The 27184-nt window shown below is 35.6% G+C and overlaps 1 protein-coding gene across 1 annotated transcript in view; it reads left to right on the top strand.

Moving 5' to 3' along the window:
• Positions 1-3402: 3402 nt before the first annotated feature.
• The window catches only part of LOC308642431 (steroid transmembrane transporter SLC22A24-like), a gene marked incomplete at both ends in the record, with an annotated part of 39489 nt that continues 15707 nt past the window's right edge, over positions 3403-27184 (top strand). Inside the window, 6 exons of the mRNA XM_081281339.1 lie at positions 3403-3804; positions 4627-4730; positions 10830-10984; positions 11084-11252; positions 12974-13097; positions 23513-23628. Coding sequence (XP_081137465.1) covers positions 3403-3804; positions 4627-4730; positions 10830-10984; positions 11084-11252; positions 12974-13097; positions 23513-23628 — 1070 coding nt within the window. The remainder of the gene's footprint in view (positions 3805-4626; positions 4731-10829; positions 10985-11083; positions 11253-12973; positions 13098-23512; positions 23629-27184) is intronic.

Raw genomic sequence — 27184 nt, 5'->3', positions numbered from 1 at the left:
TAAACAGATATTTCTCAAAAGAAGAAATATAAAAAGCCAACAAATACATGAAAAAAATACTCAATATCTCCAGCAATCACAGAAATGGACATCAAAGAAATACTGAGATTTTATCTCACTCAATTTAGAATGTCAATCATTGAGAATGCAAAAAAAAAAAATAAATTCTGGCAAGAATGATACACTCAAACATTTTTGGTGGCACTGAAATCTAGTACAACCACTTTGGAATGTAGTTTGTAGATTTCTCAAAGACCAGGAATAGATCAACCCTATGACCCAGCTATCCTGTTCCTTGTCAGACATGAAAAAGAAAGAAAGAAAGAAAGAAAGAAAGAAAGAAAGAAAGAAAGAAAGCCATTACAGTGAAACAAGGATATCAGTATTTATAGCAGTGCCATTCACTAATAACCAAGTTATGGGCCCAGCCCAGATACCCATTAATAAATGAATGAAAAAATAGGATGTGGCACACATACAAAATGAAGTTTTACTCAACCATGAAGAAGACTGAGATAATGGAATTTGCTAGGAAATAAATTGAACTGGAGAACATAACACTAAGTAAAATCAGTTAGACTCATAAAGTCAAAGGTTGAATATTTTCCTTCACATGCAGAAGCTAAAGGAGGGCAGTTACTTGAAAATAAAAGGCAAGATAGTGGGGTAGTATAAAAGAATAGAAGGGGAAAAAAGAGAGTAAAAGTAAGAGACTGTGGAATAAAATGCACCACATTATTCTATGTATGTATTTGAATACAACACAGAGGCTGAGCATGGTGGCACACCCCTGTAATCCCAGAAACTCAGAAAACTGAAGTAAAAGAATTGAGGGTCCAAAGCCAACTCAGTGAGACTCTGTTTCTAAATAAAATATTTTAAAAAGGGCTGGAAATGTGGTTCAGTGTTTAAACACCTCTGGGTTCAATCCTCAGTACACCCACCAAATTTTTTTTAATACAGCACAGTAGAGTTTTCCTTTATGTATATCTATAAAACATCCATTAAAAATCATAAATTAATCAAAGAAAGACCAGTAGAACAAAGGAAGGGGAATACGGGACAGTGGAAAGAAAAAAAAGAGGAGGTAGTAGGGACTGAAAAGGAGCAAATTATTTTCTATGCATTTATGGTTTTGTGAAAATGAATTCCACTATCATATATAAGCATAATGCACTAATAAAAAAACATTTTTTTAAATTGAAAAGAGAAGCCATATGATCCAGCAATTCTACTACTGAGAATATACCCAAAGAACATGAAATCAGTGTGCCAAAAGATACCTGTGTGCTCATGTTCATTGCAGCCCTATTCACAATAGCTAAGAAGTGGAAACAAGCTAGGTCTTCATAAATGAATGAATGTATAAAGAAAATATATATTCATGTATATACATATATATTCATAAAGAAAAATGAGAAGGAGGAGGGGTTGCAAGGTGGTGGGAGGGGAGGCAATGGAATGTGGAGTAATGGGGATTGAAATGGAGCAAATTACCTTTCATGCATGTATGAATATGTCACAATAAACTCCACTACAATGTATAAGTATAAGGCACTTATGAAAAAAAAATTGAATTTTTTAAATGAAAGAGCCTAGAAACTAGTAGAATGAAAAAAGAGAAATGAAATCCTATCCTTTGCAACAACATGGATGGATCTGGAGGTCTATATGTCAAGTGAAACAAAACAGGCTCAAGTATTGCATATCATACAAATGTAGAATCTAAAAAATTTCGAGTATAATGATGTTGCCAAAAGGTTAGGAGAATATAGTGGACAGATGGCAAAAGTTTGATCAATTTGTACAAAATGACAGTTGGATGGAAGCATAAAATATTGGTGTGCTATTGTACAGTGAGGAGACTATAGCTCATAATAATGTGATGTACATTTTTAAAAGTTATAATAATAATTTTGATAGTTTTCACCATGAAACAAATGATAAGGTCTGGGTCTCTGTGTCCGTGGTAGAGCACATGCCTAGCAAGTGTGAGGCACTGGGATTAATGCCCAGTACCACATTTAAAAAAAAAACCTACATAAACAAAAAGTATTGTGTCCATCACAACTAAAAAATATTTTAAATAAAAAATGGTATATATTTAAGGAAACAGATGTTTGGCCTGATTTAAATACCATACAATGTATACATGTGTCAAAACATAAAAGGGTACCCAAAATATGTACATTTTTAATGCTTTTATGTATGACTTAAAAACATTTCATTTAAATCCTCAAAAAGTCATTTCCTGAAAGAATTTGTACATTCTGGACAGAAATCTGCATTTTAAGATGTTGCACAGGTGATGGATTTAAAGTTAAAGAATAAAACCCTGTAGTTTGCATAATTAATTCCAGATATTCTGTTTGGTTGCTTGTTTTGGTTTTATTCAACCAGTTCAACTCCTACCATTATTAACCTGCATGTTCTTCACCTTTGGAATATCCTGCAGGTACAATTAGGAACTTATAATTATGTACTTTCTTGTTCAGAAACTGTCCTTTTAATCATTTATTGTCTCAGGAATTCTTCTTCACAAGTTCAAAGTTTTACTTCTAGAGGGATGACTCTCCTGTCCCGTTCTACCAAGGAATCATTAAACATTTTCTGCGAAATTGGTTATGTGTTTATCTCTCACTAACTGTAACATAAGACCTTATAACAGCAAACTCATATACTATTTCCAAATTTGTAATTAAGTACACACATATATTGATATAAAAGGCCAAAAAGCTATTTGAATAAATTAATACATCTAAGAAAATAAACTATGGCATAAAAGTTCTGTTTCCTTCCTCCCTGTCCCTTATACTTGTTTCCGTATTTCAAAAACTTTAAAATCACTGTCACTATTTAAACTGAAACAGAATTTCAGTTACCAACAGTCAGCATTTACATTCAATATCTCATTTTCCTTTATTTTAACCAAGAATATTTATCAGTAACTTCCAGTGAAAATTCAGACCTAACTAAGAAAAGCCATGCTCTGTTCTTTACACAGTAATATCAGAAAGCTTTTTACTTTTGAGGTTCCAACATTCCTTTTCTAAAAAGGACAGATCATTGAAAGGTATATTTCAGGTCATGTGGAGATTACACCCGCTGAAAGTCCACTGTTGACTTCTTAGAAAGCTCAAAGATCAGAATCATTCACAGAGTAATCTTTTAAGCAGGCTCAGTTGTCAGCAAGTAGAAGTCTTTTTGACAAATATTTCTGTAACTTTATTGAAATTATCTGGCTGTCTAAACCCATTATTCTGCAGCAGTGAGTCACAGCCCATCAAGGAGAAAGTTGAATGAGGAGCAACACATTACAGGTCTTGGTGAAAGGAAGCATTTTCTCTTTCTGAATTTACCTTCATAAAGTGATTCCTTCAGGTGATCCCCTGTTCAGCCTAAATGTCCTTTGATGAGCTCCTGGATCAAGCTGGAGGCCTGGGGAGATTCCAAATATTTCAGCTAGTTCTCTTTTGTGTCATCAACATCCTAACATGCCCACATATTGTACTGGAGAACTTCACTGCTGCAACTCCTGATCATCGCTGCTGGGTCCAGATTCTGGACAATGACACTGTCTCTGGTAATGTCACCAGAACTCTCAGCCAAGATGCCCTCCTGAGGATCTCCATTCCCCTGGACTCAAACCTGAAACCAGAGAAGTGTCGTCGCTTCATCCATCCCCAGTGGCAGCTCCTTCACCTGAATGAAACTGTCACCAACACAGCTGAGGCAGACACAGAGCCCTGTGTGGATGGCTGGGTGTATGACAGAAGCTACTTCCCCTCCACCATCATAACTGAGGTAAGGTGCCTCATCCCAATAAACTGTTTGTATGGTCAAAGAGTTTGGAGGTAATACCAAGAAGCTTGCTTTATACATTTAGTCCTTCTGCAGGTAGCAATTGCTTATCTACTTACTCTATGATGCTGTTGAGAATTACAGTATTGGAGTTAATGAACTGAACAAACAAAACATATACCTATAATTATCATTTAATCTAGTGAGAAAGATCTATAATTTTAAAAGTGATCAAATGTTATACTAAGTCAGTGGTTCTCAGTGCTGAAAAACTGACCCTGAGAGCAAATAAATCAGAATCTCTGGGCATAGGATCCCAAAACCTAGTGTTTTTGATGTTCTTTAAGTGATTCAATGTGTGGCCAAGGATGAGAGATATTGTAGTAGTTGAAGTATGGACTGCTAAGAAAAGTCAAAGGCAGGACCCTAAGTCACTTACATGATGAGGAAAAAAGTTACAGTTTTAAAAATTTTGGTAATTGTGTTTTTATATGTTTTAATTGTAGTAGCTAATGAATATGTATAAGTTAATAGAATAAAGAGAGTTGGTGGCCTGAAGCTAAAATTGAATAAAGTCATGCAGAAAAAAGGTGCAGAATATTGGAAGCATATGAGGCAAGAGAGAGGAAAGTGCACTTGAAGGGCTGTAATAAGTGGAGGAAGGGCAACCAGGGGAGAGTGACTATAGGTGAAGCCAGACATCGGGGCAGGATGCACATAGCAGAGATCATATGTGGGAGTTTGCACTCTGTTTTCACTGACTGAAAAGATTTTAAAGGCTCAAAACCTTCTAAAACTCTACTGTGCTTTTTTATTTTCCTCCAGTGGGACCTGGTTTGTGAATCCCAATCATTAAAATCAGTGGTTCAAACTCTGTTTATGACTGGGTCATTGTTGGGAAGTCTGATATATAGCCTTCTTTCAGACAGGTGAGTGACACTTCTCTTTCTTTTGGACTCTTGGTTAAATTAAGTATTCAGTAAATTCTTATTTCTTTTTTTATTTTTTTATTGGTTGTTCAAAACATTACAAGGCTCTTGACATATCATATTTCATACATTTGATTCAAGTGGGTTATGAACTCCCATTTTTACCCCGTATACAGATTGCAGAATCACATCGGTTACACATCCATGTTTTTACATATTACCATACTAGTGACTGTTGTATTCTGCTACCATGGAAATGGAAAGAGACCCTCATTGTTATACAAAATTACATGTAAGAGGATGTGAGGGGAAAGGGAAAAAAGAAAAAACTAAGGGAGAGAAATGAATTACAGTAGATGGGGTAGAGAGAGAAGATGGGAGGGGAGGGGATGGGGGATAGTGGAGGATAGGAAAGGTAGCAGAAATACTTATTTCTTTATTTAAGAAATCTTGACGAGGTCTCTGTGCTTTGCACTGAACTGTGAACTGGACTCACTTTCTGACTCTAGCAAACTAAGTATTAGTGCTTAATACGTACACTGGAAGTTAAAACTTGTTGTGAAAAGTTATTTTTTTCTGTTAATCATATTAATTTCAGGGAGCAATTTGCAGAGCAAATCCACAAAGTGAGGTGTATGAGTAACAGTTCAACAAAGGGAAAGAAAGTAGAGTTCAGGGAGAAGGCACTTGCATGTTTAAAAGTATGTTCCTGGTCTTGGCAATATTCTGAACCACCTAGACCCTGTAAGATAAATGAGCATAGATACTTTTTTACTGGCCATCATTTCACACATGCAGTGTAGGCACACATGCAGAGGTAATCATCATTATAAAATCTGAATCTGAGGATTGAGTAGCACTGTGTCCCTGATGGGATGGTAAGTCACTGGACCTGTAACCTGGATGCTGGTCCTTGTGAAATGACTTTAATAGGTAACACTTGTAACCATATTTTTGTAATCAGAAATGTTAATTATTAAGAAGTTAGGAGGATGAAACTTGGAGGTGAGAAGTTTGTGGCTTCTAGCACCCTGCCAGAGCTACAGAAAGCAGTCAACCATGGCTCTCATCCACGCATTTCTTCCACAAAAACACTGATGGGAGTGCTGATTCTAAAAGCCACCTAGTATTCTCAGTTCAAAATTGTGACTTTGAGCATACAACAGATAATAGGTGCCTGTATGGCTTTCTAGATCAGAGAGTTCATTTCCCTCTAGTTTTCAGGTCTCTATACTACCAATTTGTACTGGAGAATGAATTATCAAAACAGTTAAAAGAAATATATGAATAAGTAAGTTTTCTTTGAGCATAGATTCAGGTTACTACCCATAAACAGTAGAATAAAAATGTATTATATTAATATGAATTTCTATTGAGCCACAAGAAAGAACAAACTACTGCCACATGCAATAACAGGGGCAATATTACATTACCCAGGACTATATAACACATGATTTCAAGTTCCATGAAGACCAAAGCATACAGAATAATATATGGTGTTAAAGTTCATGATCTTAGATATCTTTGGTGAGAATGGTGTCCAGGAGAATGTCCGAGAACAACTTCATGAGACTGATGTTCTATTTATTTAGAACTGGTTAAATAGAATGGTTTTGTGAAAATAATTAAACTTGTAAACGTTTGATATCTACACTTTTATGTGTAATGTAAACCTCAATGAAATGCTTAATAAGGGATGTAACAATGGTAGGGATGTGACTATTGAATTAGAAGTATAATTTCATAGAAGGCAATAGTACCAGCCAGGAAACAAGTTGTAAAAGGATTAACTTCAGTACTGATGACAGAGATTTGTAAGATGGCCATTTCAGATCTAAAGTAATAAATGATGGAAGGCAATAAATAAATTTACTTTATTAATTATTTTAATTAACAAATATATTGAATACATTAATTTGGTGTATTTATATACATTAAATACATACAATGTGTAATTATCACAACAATGTAGTTAATATTTCCATCACCTTAAATATTTAAAAAATGTTTATAAACACATAATAATTGTAGTATGAAGTACTATGTGATATTTCATTTTATGTATACCTTATATAATAATAAAATCCAGGTAATGAACATTTCCATCTCCTTATCATTGTTTTGGTTTGGAGCTTTGAAGCTCCTCTCTTCCAGTGATTCATAAAATATACTATAGGTCATTGTGAATAATAGTTGCCCAATTTTGCTCTATAACATTAGAATTTATTACTGCCATCCACTTGTGCTTTGGTGCCAATAATTCAACTTCCTTCTACTCCCCCTCACCTCCCCCTGCTTCTAATACCAGAAGTTATGGAGTTCAACCCCCCTATCAAATGAAGGGACCTCTGCATTCCTGACAAATAACCACCCAGTTTCTTAGAACACTTTAGAGTATGTGTAGCTCACATTTGAAGCTAGCATTTGACATGCATTAATAACACACATGTTATCCACACACTATGTTGACCTGTGTCTTCTCAAGCTTGAAAATTTTCTGCCTTTCTTACCCAGGTAATAGCCAGCGATTTTCTGTCATACATAGAAAAAAACCCTGAGTTTCTTATCAAGTCTTGCCATTCTGTCATATGGCCCCAGCCTCCCTTCCTCACCTCGTCTACACACTTTTCCATCCTCTGCTAGTCTTCAGAACATCTAGCTGGATTCTACCACATGGCATTTACATTTTCTATTCCTTCTGCCTATAATGATTTCCCCTGTGCACTTGTCAGCCCAACTCAGAATCAAATCTTACCTTCTGAAATGTCTCTTCCCTGATTCCCTATTTAGTGGTACCTCTATCCCAGTTATTCTTGTTGCAATTCCCAGCCTTTAAATTTAATGGGTGTGTGGTCTCTCTCTTGTCCAGCAAGGAGGTCCACAAAACTGGCTACAGGAGTGTGTGGCTGTGGAGTCCCTAAACAAGTTCTCTGGAGGCCAAGCAGGAAGCAGGTCTGATTTTATTGCAGAGTTACCACGTATTTATACAAGGGCAATAGCTAAGCAGATTACGGGTAGACACCAATGTAATTTCTGATAACTGTCCTTGCAGTAAGCAATTGAGGAGTGAGCCGTGGAGCAAGCACAGGCCTCACACCCATGGCCTCACACCCAGAGCTGTGCTTACAGGGTAAGCAGTCTGCCACTCACATGCCTAGCATGAGGGGAGTGGACTGCCACTCAGATGCCCTTAATGTATGCCATGTATGCAGTACTCCATGCACTTGTCCCCACAAATGGGAATTTTGTAACTTTCCTTTTGATTGTCTTATTTCTCCACTGAGTGGTAGCTAGGATCAACTGTCTATTGAAGTATCCCAGAGGAGAGATGATAGGAGTCTAAAGTTTGTAGATATCTTGGAGATGGAAAGAAGGAGTTGGATTTGGGGAATGTAGAGGCATCAAGACCTTCTGGATATTAAGATTATTTTCCACTATTGTATAACTACTAGTGAGAGAAATGGAAGAATCAAAGAGGATATAAGCTTCTGGCCTGAAAAAATGACTAGATACTAGAATTAATGCCACTATAGAAGAAGGAAAAGAACTAGAGAAGAAGTGGAGAAATGTTGGTGGAGAAAATTTAGAAATCTGTGTTGTGTTGGACTTGCTGAGTGGGAGTTATTTGGCATTGTTTCAGTCAGCTTTTCTTTTTTTTGGTGCTGTGACTAAAAGAGCCAAAAAAAAGCAAATTTAGAGGATAAATGTTTATCTTGGGGATCACAGTTTCAGAGGTCTCAGTCCATAGGTGGCTGACTCCATTCCTTGAAGTATCATGGTTGAAGAATATAGTGGAGGAAAGTATTAGCCAGGAACATGGCACAAAAGGGGGGTGGGGGGAGAGAGAGAGAGAGAGAGAGAGAGAGAGAGAGAGAGAGAGAGAGAGAGAGAGAGAGATTGATTCAGGTATCTAGTTGTACACGTACATTTGGGCCATAGAAAAGTTCAAGGCTGTGAATATCTTGAAATTTGCTATCATACAAATATTTGTATAGTTAGAGGAGTGAGGATAGGAAAAAAACATCAGTAAGCACAGTGATACAAAGTAGTTTAAACCTTCCTAAAGCAATAACTCACCATGTGCACCATTCTACTTCACTGTAACTGAACAGGTGTTGTTGCCTCACATGATCAGGAGAGTTTTCCAGTCCTGACATCTTTCTTCTTCAGATTTCAAATGCACGCAAATTTATTTATTATGTACAATTCAGTATCCATCTATACCCTTCTTCCTTGTGCTCAAGGATAATGTCATTATTCTCATCTACAATATTCTTATTGGTTTGGGAAAAGACTCTTTTCCTTGTGTATTCCCATTCATGTCCATGAATTCCCATTAATCTCCATTCCCATCCATCACAACAGAGAAATGTCTCACATGCTTACTATTTCTCTTTCTACATGCTATGAAATATGTGATGTTTTTTAGTATGATAGATTTCAAATCTATATAAGATGAATCTTTTTTGTCTAATCTCTTTATTACTTTTTATCATTCACCACTAAGTTCTTTTAGGTTTACTTATATTTTCATGTATGTAGTCTTTTGTTTCAAAGTAACCCAGAGCTCCCCATGATAAGCTCCCAACACTTTCCCTATTCTATTTTCCAGTGTTGGTTTCTTTGATTCCCACAGCATCCCTAAAACCACACCTATCTATTGAAACAGGGTTTTCCTCAGGTGAGGCTGACCTTAAACTTGTGAATCTACCTCAGCCTCCTGAGTCACCACCATGCCTGGCAATGAGATTTAAAAATTTGCATCAGTTTTAGGTTTACAGAAATATTGGGTCCAAAGTACAGAGAGTTCCCAATACCCCCTCCCACAAACAACCTCACATATTATTAGCATCTTACATTAGTGTAATGAGTTTATTATATGTGATAGACCAATATTTATATGGTATTGACTAAAGCCCATGGTTTACAACAGGACACAATCTTGGTGTTACATGGTTTTAGGAATTTTGGCAAAAGCATAAAGCCATGTAGCCACCAACAGAGTATCTCTTTTAAAATATCCTGTTCTCTACCTGTTTATTTGAGAGCTCACCGTTTTAGAGGTCCTTAGACCATAGAAAGACAGCTCCATTCCTTGAAGCTGGAGACAAGGCAGAATATGATGGTGGAAGAGTGTGGCAGAGGGAAGCATCTCTCATGGTAACCAGGAAGCAGAGAGAGACGGCTGTCACCAGATACAAATATATTCATCATAACTGTGACTCCAATAAACCACTTTCTCCAGCCACACCCCACCTGCCTCCATTTAGCACTCAGTTAATCCCACATGGATTAACTCACTGATTAGTTTAATTAGGTCATTTCTTCTCCAAACCTTCTTGCATTGTCTCCCATATGAGCTTTTGGAAGACACCACATCTAAACCATAAAAATTAACATTACTGAAAACTTGGTATCAGCTCATGGAACTTTGTCCAAGTTAACTCCAGAATGAGACCCTTCCCTGGAGCTTCAAGACACAAATATTTCCCTGTTCTTTCTGTGTGATATGTCCTTCTGCTTCTTATTCTCTGTCTCTCCTCTGTGGACCTCCTATCGGTTCCTGTGCTAAAGGGAACAGTTGCCAGGTCGTCTTCTGAAACACATTTCCCGAGGCCTTTGAACACTGACATGGCCCACAGTAGTGGTTATGCCATCTATCTGCAACTTTGATGTATTGTCTTCCCACACTTCCTTTCGAATCCTTCAGCATTTACCTAAAGATTACCCAGATCCAAGTATGGATCTCTTGATTTCACTCCTCAGCATTCTGAATATGACACATAAATCCACTTTCCTAAATGAACGTTTTTAAAACAAACATTTGTTATGACCTCCCCTATTTCCTCTTCTTGATATGGCTCCACATGGCATCTGAGTCCTCCGCCATGTGTTTTGCTGTGCATTCTGGCAGCATTCTAAGATTAGCAGGGATGCTTACATCTGTGATTTTTGTTGTTGACTAGTATAATGATTCTGCTAGACCATAAGTACAATCTCCTATTTGTTAAACATTTTACCCTAGTTATTTTATCTTTTCTTGTTTTCCACATATTATTTTTGTTCTGAAATAAGCTTACCTGTTCCGATCTTTCTTAGGTTTGGGCGGAAGGTGGTGTACCTGTGGTGCTTACTCCAGCTGGGCATCGTTGACACAGCAGCAGCCTTCGCCCCCACCTTCCTCATTTACTGCATATTACGCTTCTGGGCTGGGTTGAATATCATGACTATTACGATAAATTCTTTTTCTCTCCGTAAGTCAATAATTTGAGACTTTCATTTTCTCCATGTCTGAATTGACTGTGAAATTACCCCTTGTCTGGAATGACAATTATGTACATATTTTATTCCAGTGTCAGAATGGACAATATCCAAAAAGAAGTATGTAGGAATAGTCCTGATGATGTCTTCCAACAGTATTGGACAGATGTTCCTTGGAGGACTGGCTTTTGCCATTCGAAAGTGGTACACACTGCAATTGGCTGTGTCTGTACCCTTGTTTGTCCTCCTCTTCCCCTCCAGGTATGAACAATCTCCACATTCTTTACAAGAGAGGCCAAGGTGATAACAGAAGGGCTATGTCACTGGGTATGTTTTTGGTTTCAATATTGGTCCCTATTAACACCCTTTGTGACATCCAAGGTGCAAGAGAGGAAATAGGATGGCAATTTTTATGGAGGTTGGCACTATGCATCATCATTTTTGTATAATAGGCAGAAAATTGACATGAAATAATCGTAATACAAAAATAAAGCATTTTATTATACTTTTATGAGTGCAGTATGATAATACATAATAGTGGAGTTCATGTGACATACTCATAAATGCACATAATATAATTTCCTATATCTCATTTTCCCTTACCTTCCTTTTCCCTGCCCTCTAACTCCATTCCTTATGGTCTCTCTTCTACATGTTTATTTTCTTAATTGGTTCACTATGATCATATATAAACATGGAGCTCATTGTGATTTGTTTATACATGCACTTAGCACACTTTGGTTGATTTCAATGCCCAGCATCTCTCCTTGGCAACCCTCATTCTTGCCTGTCTTACTCTGCTATACTGTTCTCCCTTCTATTCTCATGAGCTCCTTTTATTTTTCCCTTTTTTTCCTCTTTACCTCTCACCTATGAAAGAAAACATTCAATCTTTGGCTTTCTGAGTCTGGCTTATTTCACTTAGCATTATGCTTTCCAGTTCCATTTATTTACCAGCAAATAACATAATTTCATTCTTCTTTATGGCTGAATAAAAGTCTATGTGTGTATATACCATATTTTCTTTATCTGTTCATCTGTTGATGGACACTAACAATGGTTTTATAACTTGGCTATTGTAAATTGCACTCCTACAAACATTGAAATTCATGTATCACTAGAGTATACTGACTTGGGGGTTTTGGCATAAATTTCCTAAGTCTGGAACAGCTGAGTCATGTGGTGGTCCCATTCCTAGTCTTTTGAGAAATCTCCATAATGCTTTCCAAAGTGATTTTACCAATTTGCAGTCCTACCAATGATTAATGTTATTTTATTCAGTTTTTTGCCACTGTGATTTAAAGACCAACCAACAATTGTAATTATCTTTTCACATTGTTCATTATTAGTGTATATGAATACAACTTACCTTCTATGTTGACTTTGTATTATGCTATTTGGCTGCATTTTCTATTCATTAGCTAAAATATCTTTTTTATGGAATCTTCAGGATTTTTTACATGGAAGAACATATCATCTGCAAACAGATAATTTTACTTTCTCATTTTTTAATTAGATGCTTTTTATTTCTTTTTCTTGCCTAATTAATCCATATATAATTTTCAGCACTATGTTGAAAATAAGTGGTGAAAGTGGGCATGCTTGCCTTATTTCTGATCTCTGAGAAAAATCTTTTAGTCTTTCACCATTGAGTATGATGTTCACTGACTTGGGTCCTACAAAAACATTATGATATGTGAATTATAGATAAAAATTATATATCAAAAAATTGGAATGCAAATGGATGATTTATACCATTTGATCTTTGTTTACTGATCTCTATAATTATTTTCACACATTAATGGACAGATATGTCCCTGATCTTAGTGAAAGACAAGTCCAGTGGAAAAGGAAGATTTGGTTAGAAATTACACAGCCACAATAATAAAGTATGTATAAATGGAAAGGCGAATGAATCTCAAGGTTGTGTGAAAATTAAGTAGTTGAATATTTACTGTACCTTTCTTGTCTTCTTTAATCAGGAAGCTGGTGGAGTCCTTCCGGTGGCTGATTGTCACAAATCAGCTAGAAAAGGGTGTAAAGGAACTTAGAAGAGTTGCACACATAAATGGAAAAAAGAATGCTGAAGAGACCCTGACCATAGAGGTGATCTGGAAGGGGGACTGGGATGAAATGACATGACCTCATAATCACACTAGGCTATGTTCCTGGGTCTCTGGGGGTGACTAAAGGGTCTGAATGGGAATGCTGAATGAGCTCTTACATCTCGTCCTGGTTCTCCATGGATTCATTGTAGAGAGGGGATCTTGAAAAAATGTATCAGGTATTTGGACATAGATGTTGCAATTCATTCATGGAAGTACACAAATTGTACCATAATTCATTCTCACTATTTAAATAAATCTTGGTCCCTTTTAAAGAAAATCAGAACGCTAGTAAGACAAAGAGTAATTGACCACGAAAAAGATAGCATTAAAATTATTTTTAAATTCTATCCATTTATTTATCAATTCAACAAATATTTATTGTGCAACAAATGAATCACATACTCTTCTACACAATATAAACATGACAGTAAGATATATAAAATTCCTTTCCTACTTCTTTTAACATTTAACATTGTTCTCACTAGAGAGTATGAAAATTGAACCTCTGTGAAAAATCTTTGGACAAATCTTTTTTTCTTTTTTTTCTCCCTGAATTTCCCTCCTCATGGGAGCCAGATTCTGATGTGGCTTATTCAAAAAAATACACTCATTAACACATTTAAAAATACTTATGCATCTACTGTGTGCCAGCAGGTTAATATATATTAATAAGCAAATAAATCAGATTTTCTGCCTTTAGGAAACTTACATTTTAATTTGGGACAAAAATTAAGAGACAATTACAAAAAGAGTGATATGACAAGTCACGTGAAAAGAATTTTTGAGAGAACACAGTTTTAATGGACCAAAAAGTATTTGGGGTTAACTGATACAAGGAAGGTAAAAGCATTTCAGGCATCACACAAAGTGCTTGGTGGAGGGACAACTAATAGACTTTCCCACATTAACCCTGAAAGAGAGTAAAATGCCCTAGAGAAGAAATTGTTAATAAAGGAAAACACAAAGGATAGATTCTATGGCTACAAAATTATTCTATCCTTCTTACCCACTAAATAAATTGACACATTCTCAATTTCCCCAAAAGTCTTATTTTTATAGCATGTTCTTGAAGTCCAGAATATTTTTTTAATTGCCATCATTTGAGCTAAAGACTTTACACTTGATAGGAGAGCACTCTAACACTGAGATACACCCTGACCCCCAGAATCAAAACGCTTCAATGAGGTCCAAATGTGGATAAGACTACTTATGTGTTGTTCTCTAATCTTAGAACCTGTATTTGTAAATACATGAAACTAAAGAGACAAAACACATGTCTGAAACATATCCAACATATACTGATAATATAAGTTTAGAATAACTACTGGAGACATTCCCATTCAAAAAGGAGATTTGAGATACAGAATCTATAGCAATTACGAAATCAAGAAAGGCAAAGTTTAGGAATTCTTCGAGTAGGTTTAAAGGCTTGGAAAATTGAAGCAATTTGGCTCTCACAACCTCTTGTCCTTTGGCTCCAACTTCTGAATTTCTTCCCTCTCATAAAATGCATAAACATATTTTAATCTAAAAGATGTATTAAGTTAGCTTATCAGTGTAGCATTTTTGGGAGCCTTTCTCATTTGATACTATTTCTGTTCCCTTTCCCTTCAGTCAAGGTGGAAATGTTTATTGTGACAAATATTTATCAAAAACATTGCGGAGCTCCTATGAACTTCATTGGGGTTTACAAAAAATTGTAACACTCTAACAAATATCTTTGATATAAACCCTTCTCGGCTTTGGGTGCCTGAAATGGCTGAAAGAAAACACATCTAATTATCTCAGAAGTTCTATTGTTTGTTTGAGATCTGATCCCCCTGAGATCTTGAGAAACATTGTACAGGAGGTGATGTATATGCTTATTACCCAATTTGTTCATGTATACAAAACATACATTGTGCTTTATAAATGTCAACTAAAGTTATAATTAAATACTAAGAAATATTGTTCTTTCACATACTGGACCTTATCTGTAAATTAAGATTTATTTCCAGCCATGTTTTCCCGAAAATGTTCCAAAGCTATTCCTCAATGGTAGTTTCAATTGCCAAATGGAAAGGCTGAAAAATCCTAGTTCATTTTATTTAGTTTTATTTCAATTTACCTTGCTCTCCTTGCTTTTATTATTATCAAGAAATCAGAATATTTCAACCCACTGCCCAATTCTACATCCATTCCAAAAATTTAAGCTATTTTTTTACAGTGGCATTTCATTTCTAGTACCAACATGTAATGAGTTCTCTGTTTTTGTGGAGTAAATTGTCCCTAAAAATATAGTGTCTTAAACCAGCAACATGGGCAGTGATTATAGGGGTTCTGTGGTTAACAGTCTCTCATAGTTTGTGGTCAAGATATTTATTGGGGGTGTAATATCACCTAAAGTCTCCCTGGAGGAAAACTTCACTTTCAAGACCAGTAACATGATTTGGGGAAGGATTAAGTTGCTCTCAGACTCTTGGAAGAAGGACTTCATTCCCTGTCATATTGGTCTCACCAAAATAATAGCATTTAATTTAAATGTAGAGCTGGATAGGGGATCCAGCAAAGTAGAAGTCACAATTTTTCATTATCTACCTTTGAAAGTAGTAATCCATTACTTTTGGTGTATTCTGTTTACTGGTAACAAGTCACTATCTGCAATCCATAGTCAAGAAGATGGGATTACAGAATCATGAAAATCAAGAGGTGCAGATTAATGAGGGCTACCTTTCTTTTTTCCACGTTTGTATTGGTGCATTATAGTTGTACATAATGGTGAGGCTCATATGAGAACAAAATATAACAATATAATTTAGTCAATATCATTCCCCAGTATTTCCTGTTTACCTAGCCTCCTACTCCCTCCCTTCTAATCTACTAATCTCTCTTTGATTTTTAGGAGGTACACCTCCACCTTTGTTTTCCTTCTTCCTCTCCAGTTTCTACATAGGAGGGAAAACATACAACCCTAACCTCTGAGTTTGACTTATTTCACCTAACATAATCTTCTCTAGTTACATCCATTTTCTTGCAAATTACACAATTTCATACTTTATGATAGATTAATACTCCCTTGTGCATATAGACAATATTTTTTTAACCATTCATCTGTTGATGGACACCGAGGCTGGTCCCATTGTTTGGTTATTGTGAGTTGTGCTGACATAAATATGTGTATGCATGTACCACTGTAGTATGATGAGTAATTCTTTAGGATAAATACCAAGGAATGGTATATCTGGGGCACGTGGTGCTTCTATTCCTAGACTTTTGAGGAACCTCCATACTGATTTCCATAATGGTTGTACTAATTTTTAGTTCCACCAACAGCCTAACAGTTTTCTTTATCTCCACCACCTCTCCACCATATGTTATTGTTTGTATTCTTGATGGCTGCCATTGTAACAAGAGTGAGATGACATCTCAGTGTAGCTTTCATTTGCATTGACCTAATTTTTAAAAAATGTTGACTATTTTTTATTTACTTGTGGTCCATGTGAATATTTTGAGAAGTGTCTCTTCAATTTATTTGCCTATTTACCATTTAGGTTAGGTGTGTGTGTGTATGTGTGTGTGTGTTTGTGTGTGTGTGTGTGTGTGTGTGTGTGTTTAGTTCTTTATGCATTTTGGAAATTAATCCTGTGTCAGAAGAGTAGCTGACAAAGATTCTCTTCTACTCACTTCACATTTTAATTGTTGTTTTCTTTGCTGTGCTGATTCTTTTTAATTTTATGCCATCCCATTTATTAATTCTGGGCACTATTTCCTGACTTTTGAGTGTCCTTTTGAAGGGTCAGTGACTATGTTGAAGTGTTGACCCTGTTTTATTCTAGAAGTTGCATAATTTATGGTATAATTCCAAAGGTTTTTGATCAATTTTTAGATGACTTTTATGCAGGATAAGAGATAGGGGTTTAGTTTCATGCTTCTACACTTGGTTAACCAGTTTTCCCAGCACCATTGGTTGAAAAGGGTATCTTTTCTCCAATGTATGTTTTGGTAATGCTATCAAGGATTAGATGATTGTAGATGTATTGGGTCATCTCTGTGTTTTCTGTACCATTGGTCTATGTGTCAGTTTTTACACCAGCACAATCATTGTTACTATAGCTCTGTAGTATAATTTGAAGACAGGCTTTGTGATGCCCCCAGCATTACTTTTTTGGCTTAGAATAACTTTGGCTATTCTGGATCTTTTATTATTCCAAATGAATTTTAAGACTGAAGAGTGTCATTAGCATTTTGATGAAGATTGCATTGAATTTATATAATGATTTTTGTAGAATAGATATTTTAAGAATATTAATTGTGCCTTCCCATAAACATGGAAATCTTTCAATCTTCTTGTGTCTTTTTCAATTTCATTCTTCAATCTTGTATAATTTTCATTGTACAGATATTTCATATGTTTTGCTAGATTTATTCCTAGGAATGTGTTTTTTTGATTTTGGATTCTTTTATGTGTTTTTGTTTATTTGTTTGTTGTTTGCTTTTTTGTTTTGAGTTTATTGTGAATTGAATTGTTTTCCTGATTTCATTCTCAGAAGATTTATTATTGGTGTACAACAAAGCTATTTATTGTGTATGTTGACTTTGTAACCTGCTACTGTGCTGAATTTGTTTATTAAATATAGCAGTCTTCTGATCAAAGTTTTAGATCTTCTAAATATAGGATTGTATCACCTGGAAATAGTGATAATTTTACTCCTACTTTTCCTATTTTTATTCCTTTTATTTTCTTCTCTCATCTAATTGCTCTAATTACAATTTCTAATATATATTGAATAGAAGTTGTGAGGATATAAATCCTTGTCTTGTTCCAGAATTTAAAGGAAATGCTTTCAATTTTCCCTTATTCATTCTGATATTGGCTTTGGGTTTTTGACATATACTATATACAATATTGAGGTAGTTCCATCTATCCTTACTTCCTTCCGTTTTTGTCAAGAATAGGTACTGAATTTTGCTAAATTCTTTCTCTGCATCTATTGACATGACTATGTGCTTTTGTTCTTAAATTTATTTATGTGGGAAATTACACGTATTGATTCATGAATGTTAAGACATCCTTGCAAGATTGGCATAAAGATCAATTTGGTCCTGGTGTGTAATCTTCTCAATATATGATTGAATATGATTAGCTAATATTTTATTAAGAATTTTTTCATCTTAGTTCATCAGGGTAATTGGCCTGTAGTTTTCTTTCCTTGATGTGTCTTTATCTGGTTGTAGTATGAGGATGATAGTGACTTTATAGAATAAATTTGGAAGTGTTCCTTCCCTTTCTATTTTGTGGAATAATTTGAGGACCATTAGCATTATTTCTTCTTTGAAATTCTGGTAGAATTCAGATAAGAATCCATCTGACACTGGGATATTCTTTGTTTGAAGACTTTTCATTACTTCTTCTATCTCATTGGTAGTTATTATTCTGTTCAGGCTGTCATTCAAAGCTGTGAACAATTATTTCCATATGAAAAACAAACTCCCCCTTTATTCAAGTTTATACTCTGGCCATCTTGATCATTTTTCTTTTTTCTTTTATTGGTTCTGTTTTAGTTATGCAAGACAGTAGAACTTACTTTGGTATATTTATACAAGCATGGTTTATATCTTATTCTAATTAGGATCTCAGTCTTGTGGATGTACACAATTGTGAGGTTCATTGTGTTCTATTCATATGTGTACACATGAAATAATGTCAGATTAATTCGACTGTCTTTTCTATTTCTCTCTCCCCCCATCCCTTCTTTCCAATTTGTCTAATCCACTGAATTTCTATTCTTCACCTCCTCCCACCTTATTTTGTGTTAACATTCATGTAAGAGAGAAAAATCTGACCTTTGGTCTTTTGGGATTGGCTTTTCTCTCTTATCATGATAGTCTCCATATCCATCCATTTTGTGGCAAATATCATAAAGTCATTCATTTTATGGCTGATTTATATTGCATTGGGTATCATATATATATATATATATATATATATATATATATATATATATATATCACAGGTTCTTTATCCATTCATCTGTTGATAGGCATCTAGTTTGGCTCCATAGGCCTGCTATTGTAAATTGTTCTGTTGTAAACATTGATGTGGCTGCATCACTATAGTACGCTGATGTAAAATCCTTTGGATATATACTGAGGAGTGGAATAACTGGTGTTTCCATTCCAATTTTTGAGTAATCATCATACCACTTTCCAGAGTGGTTGCACTATTTTGCAGTCCCACCAGCAATGTCTGAGTGTTTCCTTTTCCCCACATCCTCATTAACACTTATTGTTCCTTGTATTATTGATAATTGCTATTTAGACTGAAATCAGATGAAATCCCATTGTAGTTTTAACATGCATTTCTCTAATTTCTATAGATATTAAACCTTTTTTTCATATATTTGTTGACCATTCCTATTTCCTTTTTTGATATGTGTATTTTTAGTTTCTTTTCCCATTTATTGACTGGTTTTGGGTGAAGGTGATTATGGTAGTGCTGATGGTGGTTGTGGTGGTGTTAAGCCTTTGGAGTTCTTTTTATATCTTGGAAATTAATGCCCTATCTGAAGCGTGGGTGGCAAAATTTTTCTCCCATTCTGTAAGCTCTCTCTTCACACTTTTGATTGTTTCCTCTGCTGTAAATAAGCTTTTCAGTTTTATAACAACCAGTCTGTTGATTTTTTATTTTACTTCCTGTGATTTAGGAATTTTGTTAAGGAAGTCTGTTCCTAAGCCAACATGGAGTGTTGTGCCTACATGGTTCTCTATCAGGTGCAGTGTTTCTGTCTAATATCTAGCTGACCACCTTAATCTTAGAATCTTTTCTTTCATAGGGAGAGTTAATATTGATAAAATCACCATATGACCCAACACGATCTACACATTCAATGCAATACCCATAAACATATAAACTCTTCATAGATCTAAAAAAAAAGAAAAAAATGAGTCCTAGAATTCATATGGAAAGATTGTCAGATTAAAGGAAATTATCAGGGGGAGGAAAGAGAGTTCAATGGGGTGTTACTTGGAAATGAAATTAACCAAATTATGTTATGTGTATGTAGGAATAAGCCACAATGAAACCCACTATTCTGTATGATTGCGATTTGCACCAATAAAATTTTGAAATTAAAAAATTATTCCCCGTGTGTGCTCTCAAGCTGATGATTTCTGCTTGCTACTTGAGCACTTTGAGCATACAGGCACTTTCCCTCTCAGTAGACAAAACATCTCCCAAACAGATTATATTTTTCTTTTAGTTATCTGGTAGGAGGAAAATAGTAATAAATCACGGCAGGGAAATTATGTATTTTCTTGCAAGCATAAACTCTGGACTATCTTTAAACCAGGCAGTAGCACTAGATTTTAGAAGGGGGGGCGTCAATATATTTCCATGTCAAGTAGTACTAGGGAATGAAGGGATTCAAAAGGATCAAATGTCTCAACTCAGGTATAACCATCCCCAAATAAGTCCTATTTCTCAATTAAGGCCAGGTCTTTTCACAAAAGAAACCATATTCTACTGCACAGCCAGCACGCTGGCTTCATACTAGAGGTTCAAAGCATAGAAGTTAACTAGTGAGATCAAAATAAACACACAAAACTCATTTTAGCTTTTTCTTTGACCAGGTCTGAGACGGCTGTCCCTCGGGCTCCTGCCTCGAGCCACCCAATAGGGCAGCGAGGTTTACACAGACTAGCAGGAGAGAGAGAGAGAGAGAGAGAGAGAGAGAGAGAGAGAGAGAGAGAGAGAGAGAGAACGCCAGGGAGTGGCCTTTTATTAGGGAACAAGAAATTCAGGGGAAAATTCCATCCAATGAAGGTCGAAAGGGACAGCATTCCAAGGTCAGGGTCAGTGATTGGTCTCAGGGTCGATGGTCAGTCACACCCCCACACGGATGGGCTCTTGCACCTAGAAAGGGTGGGGATTAGATCCTACACACTTTAGCCAGAATGCCTCACACCCAATCAGGGAGGTGCCCAATCATGTGCGAGAATGGCTTCCCACACCATATAATGTCATATAAACCTGACATTATTCTTAAAACTTAGTCCTGGAACTTGTTCTTCATATTTTTCTGCCCTCTACCTGTGGAAGATGAGGGTCTCCTTATACACTGCTCTTTATATACATCTTCTGGTTTTCACATTCCACTTTAGATTGGTAGTCAATCACTAGTAGTATTCCATTGTCTTTCTTAAATGCATTCATAGCACTTTACAAGGGCTACTGAAGTCTAAAATCCTCACAATTATTCATTTTTTAAAAACTTTTGAAATCCTGGGATCATAAATCCTGGGATCATCCCAGTTTACCACCAGTGAAAATTTTAATACTTGAATTACAACTGCATGCACCAGCTAATACCACTATGGGATATTCATTGGATGATCTAGTTCTAGATTCTCATGATAGCATCCATTTATTTGACTACTACCATACAATTACAAGTATTATAGATCTGCTTTCCAGAAACTGGGGAATCTGAGATTTGTGTGCAGAAGGTTTATTGAGGTGTTCTTTCAAAACATTATCTATGAGGAGGAAAAAAATGGAAATAGCCAGAAATAAAAGTCGGAGTATAATGCAGTTGTAATAGAGAACCCAGGAGATCTTGCAAGAAACACTGGAACTAGGATTTCCCATGAGAATTCCTCTGCCTTAAAGCAAGGAAGCATGATTCTAATATGCTTGAATTCTTCAGTTATTGGATAAGGACAAGGGTATAGCATTGGGTGAGGATATTTTCTTTATCTAAGGGCAATTCACAGTTGGGGCCACAACAACCAGCCATCAACACTCCCAGAATCTGGAGAAGTGAATAAAACATGTGAGTAGGATATAAAAGCATCCACTAACCAGAGATTAGCAAACTCTTTCCAGAATAACACCTGTTTTTGTCAATAAAATATTATGGAACATAGTCAAACCCATTTGATCTTGTATTATGAATGACTGTTTTGTGCTACAGCATCATAATTAAGCAGTTGCAATAAAAATCATTGCCTGTATGGCCTAAAATATTTATTTACTGGAGCTCCAGGGAAAACAATTGTCTGTGGTATCCTGTGCTGAGTCAGTATAATTGTTGTTGTTGTTGTTGTGGGGAGGGTGTTTTTTTGTTTTGTTTTGTTTTTTTCATTTGATTATTTTTGTTTTGTTTTGGGCTACGTTGGGGGAGTTGATTGGTTTGTTCTGCATCAGGGATTGAAGCCAGGGTACTTAACCACTGAGCCACATCCCAGGCCCTTTTTATATTTTATTTTGAGACAGGGTCTAGGTAAGTTGTTTAGTGTCCCACTAAGTTGCTGAGGGTGGCATTGAACTTGCAATTCTCCAGCTGCAGCCTCTTAAGCTGCTGGGATTACAGGCATGTGCCCCATGCACAGCTCACTGTATTTTTATTATCAGAAATAAAGTATTATTATTTTGAAAATTATTAAGTGCCTTCTCTCTTGTTGAATACATTTGATATTTATATTGTGATAACTCCAGTAAGAATGTGAGGGGCTACTTTCACTTTTTAACTGATGTGTAATAAATTTACATACTTGGTGATATTATGTGACATTCTGATGCATGGATATATTGTGTAAGGTTCAACTTGGAGTAAGGATATCTATCATCTCAAACCGTTATTCTTTGTACTGAGAACATTCAAAATTCTTTATTCTAGCATTTCTGGAAATACAGAATATGTTATCATTATCAATAGACACCCTACTGTACCATAAAACACCAGAATATAACATTTAGGTACCTAATGACCAACCTTCCCCCAAATAAAAAGTAACAGTAGTCTCAGGCCTAAAAATTCTAACCTTGAAACCAAATGTTTTTGCAACTATTATATTTCACATGGAATTTCACCAAATTTCATCTGCTATAACATATGGCCTGGGTGCAAATCATACTCCATTGACAGATAACCTACTTTTTACACTCTTGTAACTCTGTACACTCCAATCATGAGTGGAGGCAGCATGCCTACAATACCTAGAAAAGGTCCACTTGAGACCAAATCATAAAGTGGACCTAGCTTTTATAAAATCCATTAATGTACAGAGATAAACTCTAATTCTAACAATGAGGGAAAAGTCTCATTTCCAGTGAATAGGAAAGAAAGGTCAAATCCGTAAACAAGTAACTTTTCATTGTTTTTGATTTACAGTGAAAATCTTTTGGTTAATCCTTTTTACCTATCATAAAATAAGTGTTTAAACTGGCTTTATTTGTAGGTAGTTTTCATTCTCCCCAATCACATTGTAGCTCACGCTACATGAGGTAGATCATTTAGCATCCATATTCCCAATGAGTCAGATGTTTCAAACATAGTGAGCATATTTATCTAATCCTCTAGTACTTACTACTATACCTGCCCATTATTGACATATTATACATGCCTGTTTTTTTTTTTGTTGTTGTTGTTTCAGTATGTGAAATCCACCATACAGGATGTGCTGGATGCAGTCCATACTAAACCATCAATTTTTCAATTGTTCCGTGCACCCAAAGTGATTATGAGAACCTTCTACATGTGCTTTTCCAGGTAAGTACCATCTGATGCTTAGTAACTTCAAAATGTTTAAGATGCAACCACATTCCTCCTTTCAAAAAATGTTAGCCATGAGGGACAAATATGGTAGAGTAGAGAAAGGTTGCACCTTCCAGTTTCTCTATGGCTTTGAATTGAATCAAGTGAATACTGAGTCTCAGTGAGGTAGATGTTTAAGGGAACTCACTAAAATTCAATACTGGACAGTCAAAGATTTGGAGAGAATCCTGGATGGCATCTACCATAAGGAGTAGAATACATGCTGTTAAAACAGGCACACAGAAGATTTCATCCAGGAGAATACAGTTCAGGGATACAGAGAGGAGTGTGACTTACTTTCCCATGGAGTCTCATTTAATCAGCTGAAGATATTTAGGAAGCCAAACAGGCAGGCATGATTACATTCAAGGATTGAGCCTTGGAAGGCCATAGTCCTGGGTAGTGAAGTGTGCTGTGCCCCCTCACCCAGGGAACTTGGTTACCTTATGAATAAAATTATTAAGAAGTGTCTGGGATTGGGACAACCAGAATAGATTGCCATCTACCTGGTCTTATTGGTTTCTTTTACTAATGTCTCCAGAATATGACAAAGAATATGACAAATAATGGATAGATCTCAACTGTGGGAACTTTCCATTTAGATCTTTGCCTCATCTCTTCCAAAAGCATACATTAACCTAGACTTTCTAGACAACATTCCAACAGATGGTAATTCTCATACATACTACTTTGTACTGATGAACTGAAAACCTAAGAGTCATTTCAATGAGCTTTGAGTCAGACCACTTCATATTTGGTTCTAGGTATATCAATTAAGAAAAAGGAGAAAGGGTTAATAATCCCCAAATCTTTGCTATAAGATGCACATACCCCCAGAAAGAATTGGAAGGAAGAGAAGTCTGGCATTTGTAGTAAATATGCATCCTTGGTCAGTTTCAACCAGCACAATGAAGACAATTCTTTCATTCATTGTTAACAAATGTTTTGTTCTTCCAGTTGTATTTGCAGTGTGGTTTGTATGCATACATAAGTATGTGTGAATGTGTATATGTATATACATTTTCTTTTTCATATTTTACCAGATTTTTATTTTATTATTTTGTTTTTTAGGGTTAGTGAAGTTTTATCTTTTTTTTCTATTGTGACTCTCTCTCCCATATTCTTCTTCTAATACTAAAATTTTTCTGTTCTCTCTCTCTCTCTCTCTCTCTCTCTCTCTCTCTCTCTCCACCCCCATCCCTCTCTCTCTCTCCACTTTATTTCATTTTTTAAAAATTTTCCTTCTTGTTTTGGGGCTTCAATTTATGCCTCTTTTCTGCTTTATTTCTGTCCTTTATAATATTCTAATCTTTCTTTTTCACTTTTTCCCATTTTTTCTCTTAACGAACCCAAATTTTCCCATATTTTAACACTACTTTATGTAATTTATACCCACACCATTCATATTTTTACAGTTATTTTTATTTTGGAAGTCATAGTTGACACCTGGTATTTCCTTTAGTGATATATCTAGGCTGATTGTAATTTTTGCTGTTGCTAATTTTTGACCCCACCATTTCTGTTTTGTGGCTATTAGTGCTGAAAATGTCATAGTTGGCCTCTGGTATTCATTTTAATGCTATATATCATTTACTACTATTGTTACTGTTATTTATTTTTCTCTTTCTGGGAGATGCTGGAGATCTGGTTTTAACACTTTACCTTCATGTGGTAGATATTATGCTTCTGAGCCACACACTCTACTCATTTAGGAGACAGTACATTTTCCTTTATATACTACCTAACTCACTCAAACTTCAGCAACACAATATCACAAAGAGTAGGAGAGAACCCCAAAATTGACAACCAGGAATGGCTAGAGGGACTCAGTGCTCACTCATGAACATATTTACTTATAGAAACAGCTAAGAGAAATAACACTAAGACTGTGAATACCACATCTATGAAGGGTTTCAAAATAGATTGCTCACATACTCTTTTAATATATACAGAATTATCAAGTATAGAAAAGCAATCACAGAGGGTATATTCCTTAAGCCCTTCTATATATAACACAATTACCTAACCTACCAGAAAGACCCCCCCTTTTGAGATCTCATAGAAATTGGAATTCTCAAGCTCCAATGCAATACACACTATTAGATTATACTAAGCTTGATATATGTTGTTTCAGGATCTTCTAGCTTTCAAGGTCTGTGTTGAAAAATCTGCCATTATCCTAATTGGTTTTCCCCGTAGGCAATTTTATTCCTTTCTCTTGTGGCTTTTAAGATGCTCTTCTTTTTCTGTATGTTGGGCATTTTTATTATAATGTGACTTGGTGTGGATCTGTTTTAATTTTGTACATTCAGCATCCTGTAGGCTTTTTAATTTGGAATTCTAATTCATTCTTCATGTTTGGAAAGTTTTCTAATATTATTTCACTGAATAGATTGTTCATTCCTTTGGTTTGTACCTCTATGCCTTCCTCTATCCTGATAACTCTTAAATTTGGTCTTTTTATGCTATCCTATATTTCTTGAATATTCTGTTCATGGATTCTTACCATTATCACTGAGTGGTCTATGTTCTTTTCAACTTTATATATTTTATCCTCATTATCTAATGTTCTGTCTTTCAAGTGGTCTACTCTGCTGGTGATGCTTTCATTTGAGCTTTTAATTTGGTTTATTGTTTCTTTCATTTCAAGGATTTCTGTTCCTTTTTTTTGAACCTCTGTCTCCCTGTTGAGGTAATTTTTTTTCCTGTATTTGTCAAATTGATCTTTCACTGCCTGTATTTGCTCTCTTATGTCTTCCTTGAGTTCACAGAACATTTTAACCATGTGAATCATAAACTCCTTTTCTGTAATTTCTTCTGCTGGGCTGCCAGTGATTCTAATGGTGTGGTGTGTTAATTTGTTTGGGGCACTTCTTCCCTTGTCTTTTCATGCTGCTTGTGTGTCTTCCTTTCAAGCTCTGTGGGTCTGGAGTGTTATTGTTTTTACCCTATAGGTTTTTAGTGCTCTTGTAGGGTTCCAAGACCTTTCATTTGTGGGAAAGGACAGTGTTAACAGATCCTAATATCAACAATATACCACTTATGAACAATTTGTTGTTATTAAGACATTTACAGTTTAGTCTCAATCTCCAGAATTGTTGGATTCAATTATTATCTAAAGTATAATCAGTAGTTTTGTAAAAAGGTTTCCAGTTTGTGACAATGGATAATGAACTGAAGGTGGGGTGTAGGACGATATGCTGAGGAGGTACGATGTGAGAATATAGAGTAATATATCTTAGGGAGTGCAAAAGAGACATTTAATGAAGAGGGTTAGTATCCAGGGAACAGACAGGAAGTAATTTATGGTAGACAAATACATGGGAAGACAGTGGAGTACATAAAACAAACACAAACATGAATTTAGAAAAATACAGATGCTAAAATAGTAAAATTTGAAGGGGGAAAAATGAAAGAAAAAAAGGGCATTATATTATTCAGATGACTCAATCCTCAAATCCTATTTTATGCCAAGTTCTTGGTTTCAACTACAGAACCCTAAAGAGAGAAG

Source organism: Spermophilus citellus, assembly GCF_964194105.1.
Source record: "Spermophilus citellus genome assembly, chromosome: 2".
In the NCBI taxonomy this organism is placed as follows: domain Eukaryota; kingdom Metazoa; phylum Chordata; class Mammalia; order Rodentia; family Sciuridae; genus Spermophilus; species Spermophilus citellus.
Note: the sequence above shows the minus strand (reverse complement) of the source record. Positions and strands in the feature narration are given on the sequence as shown.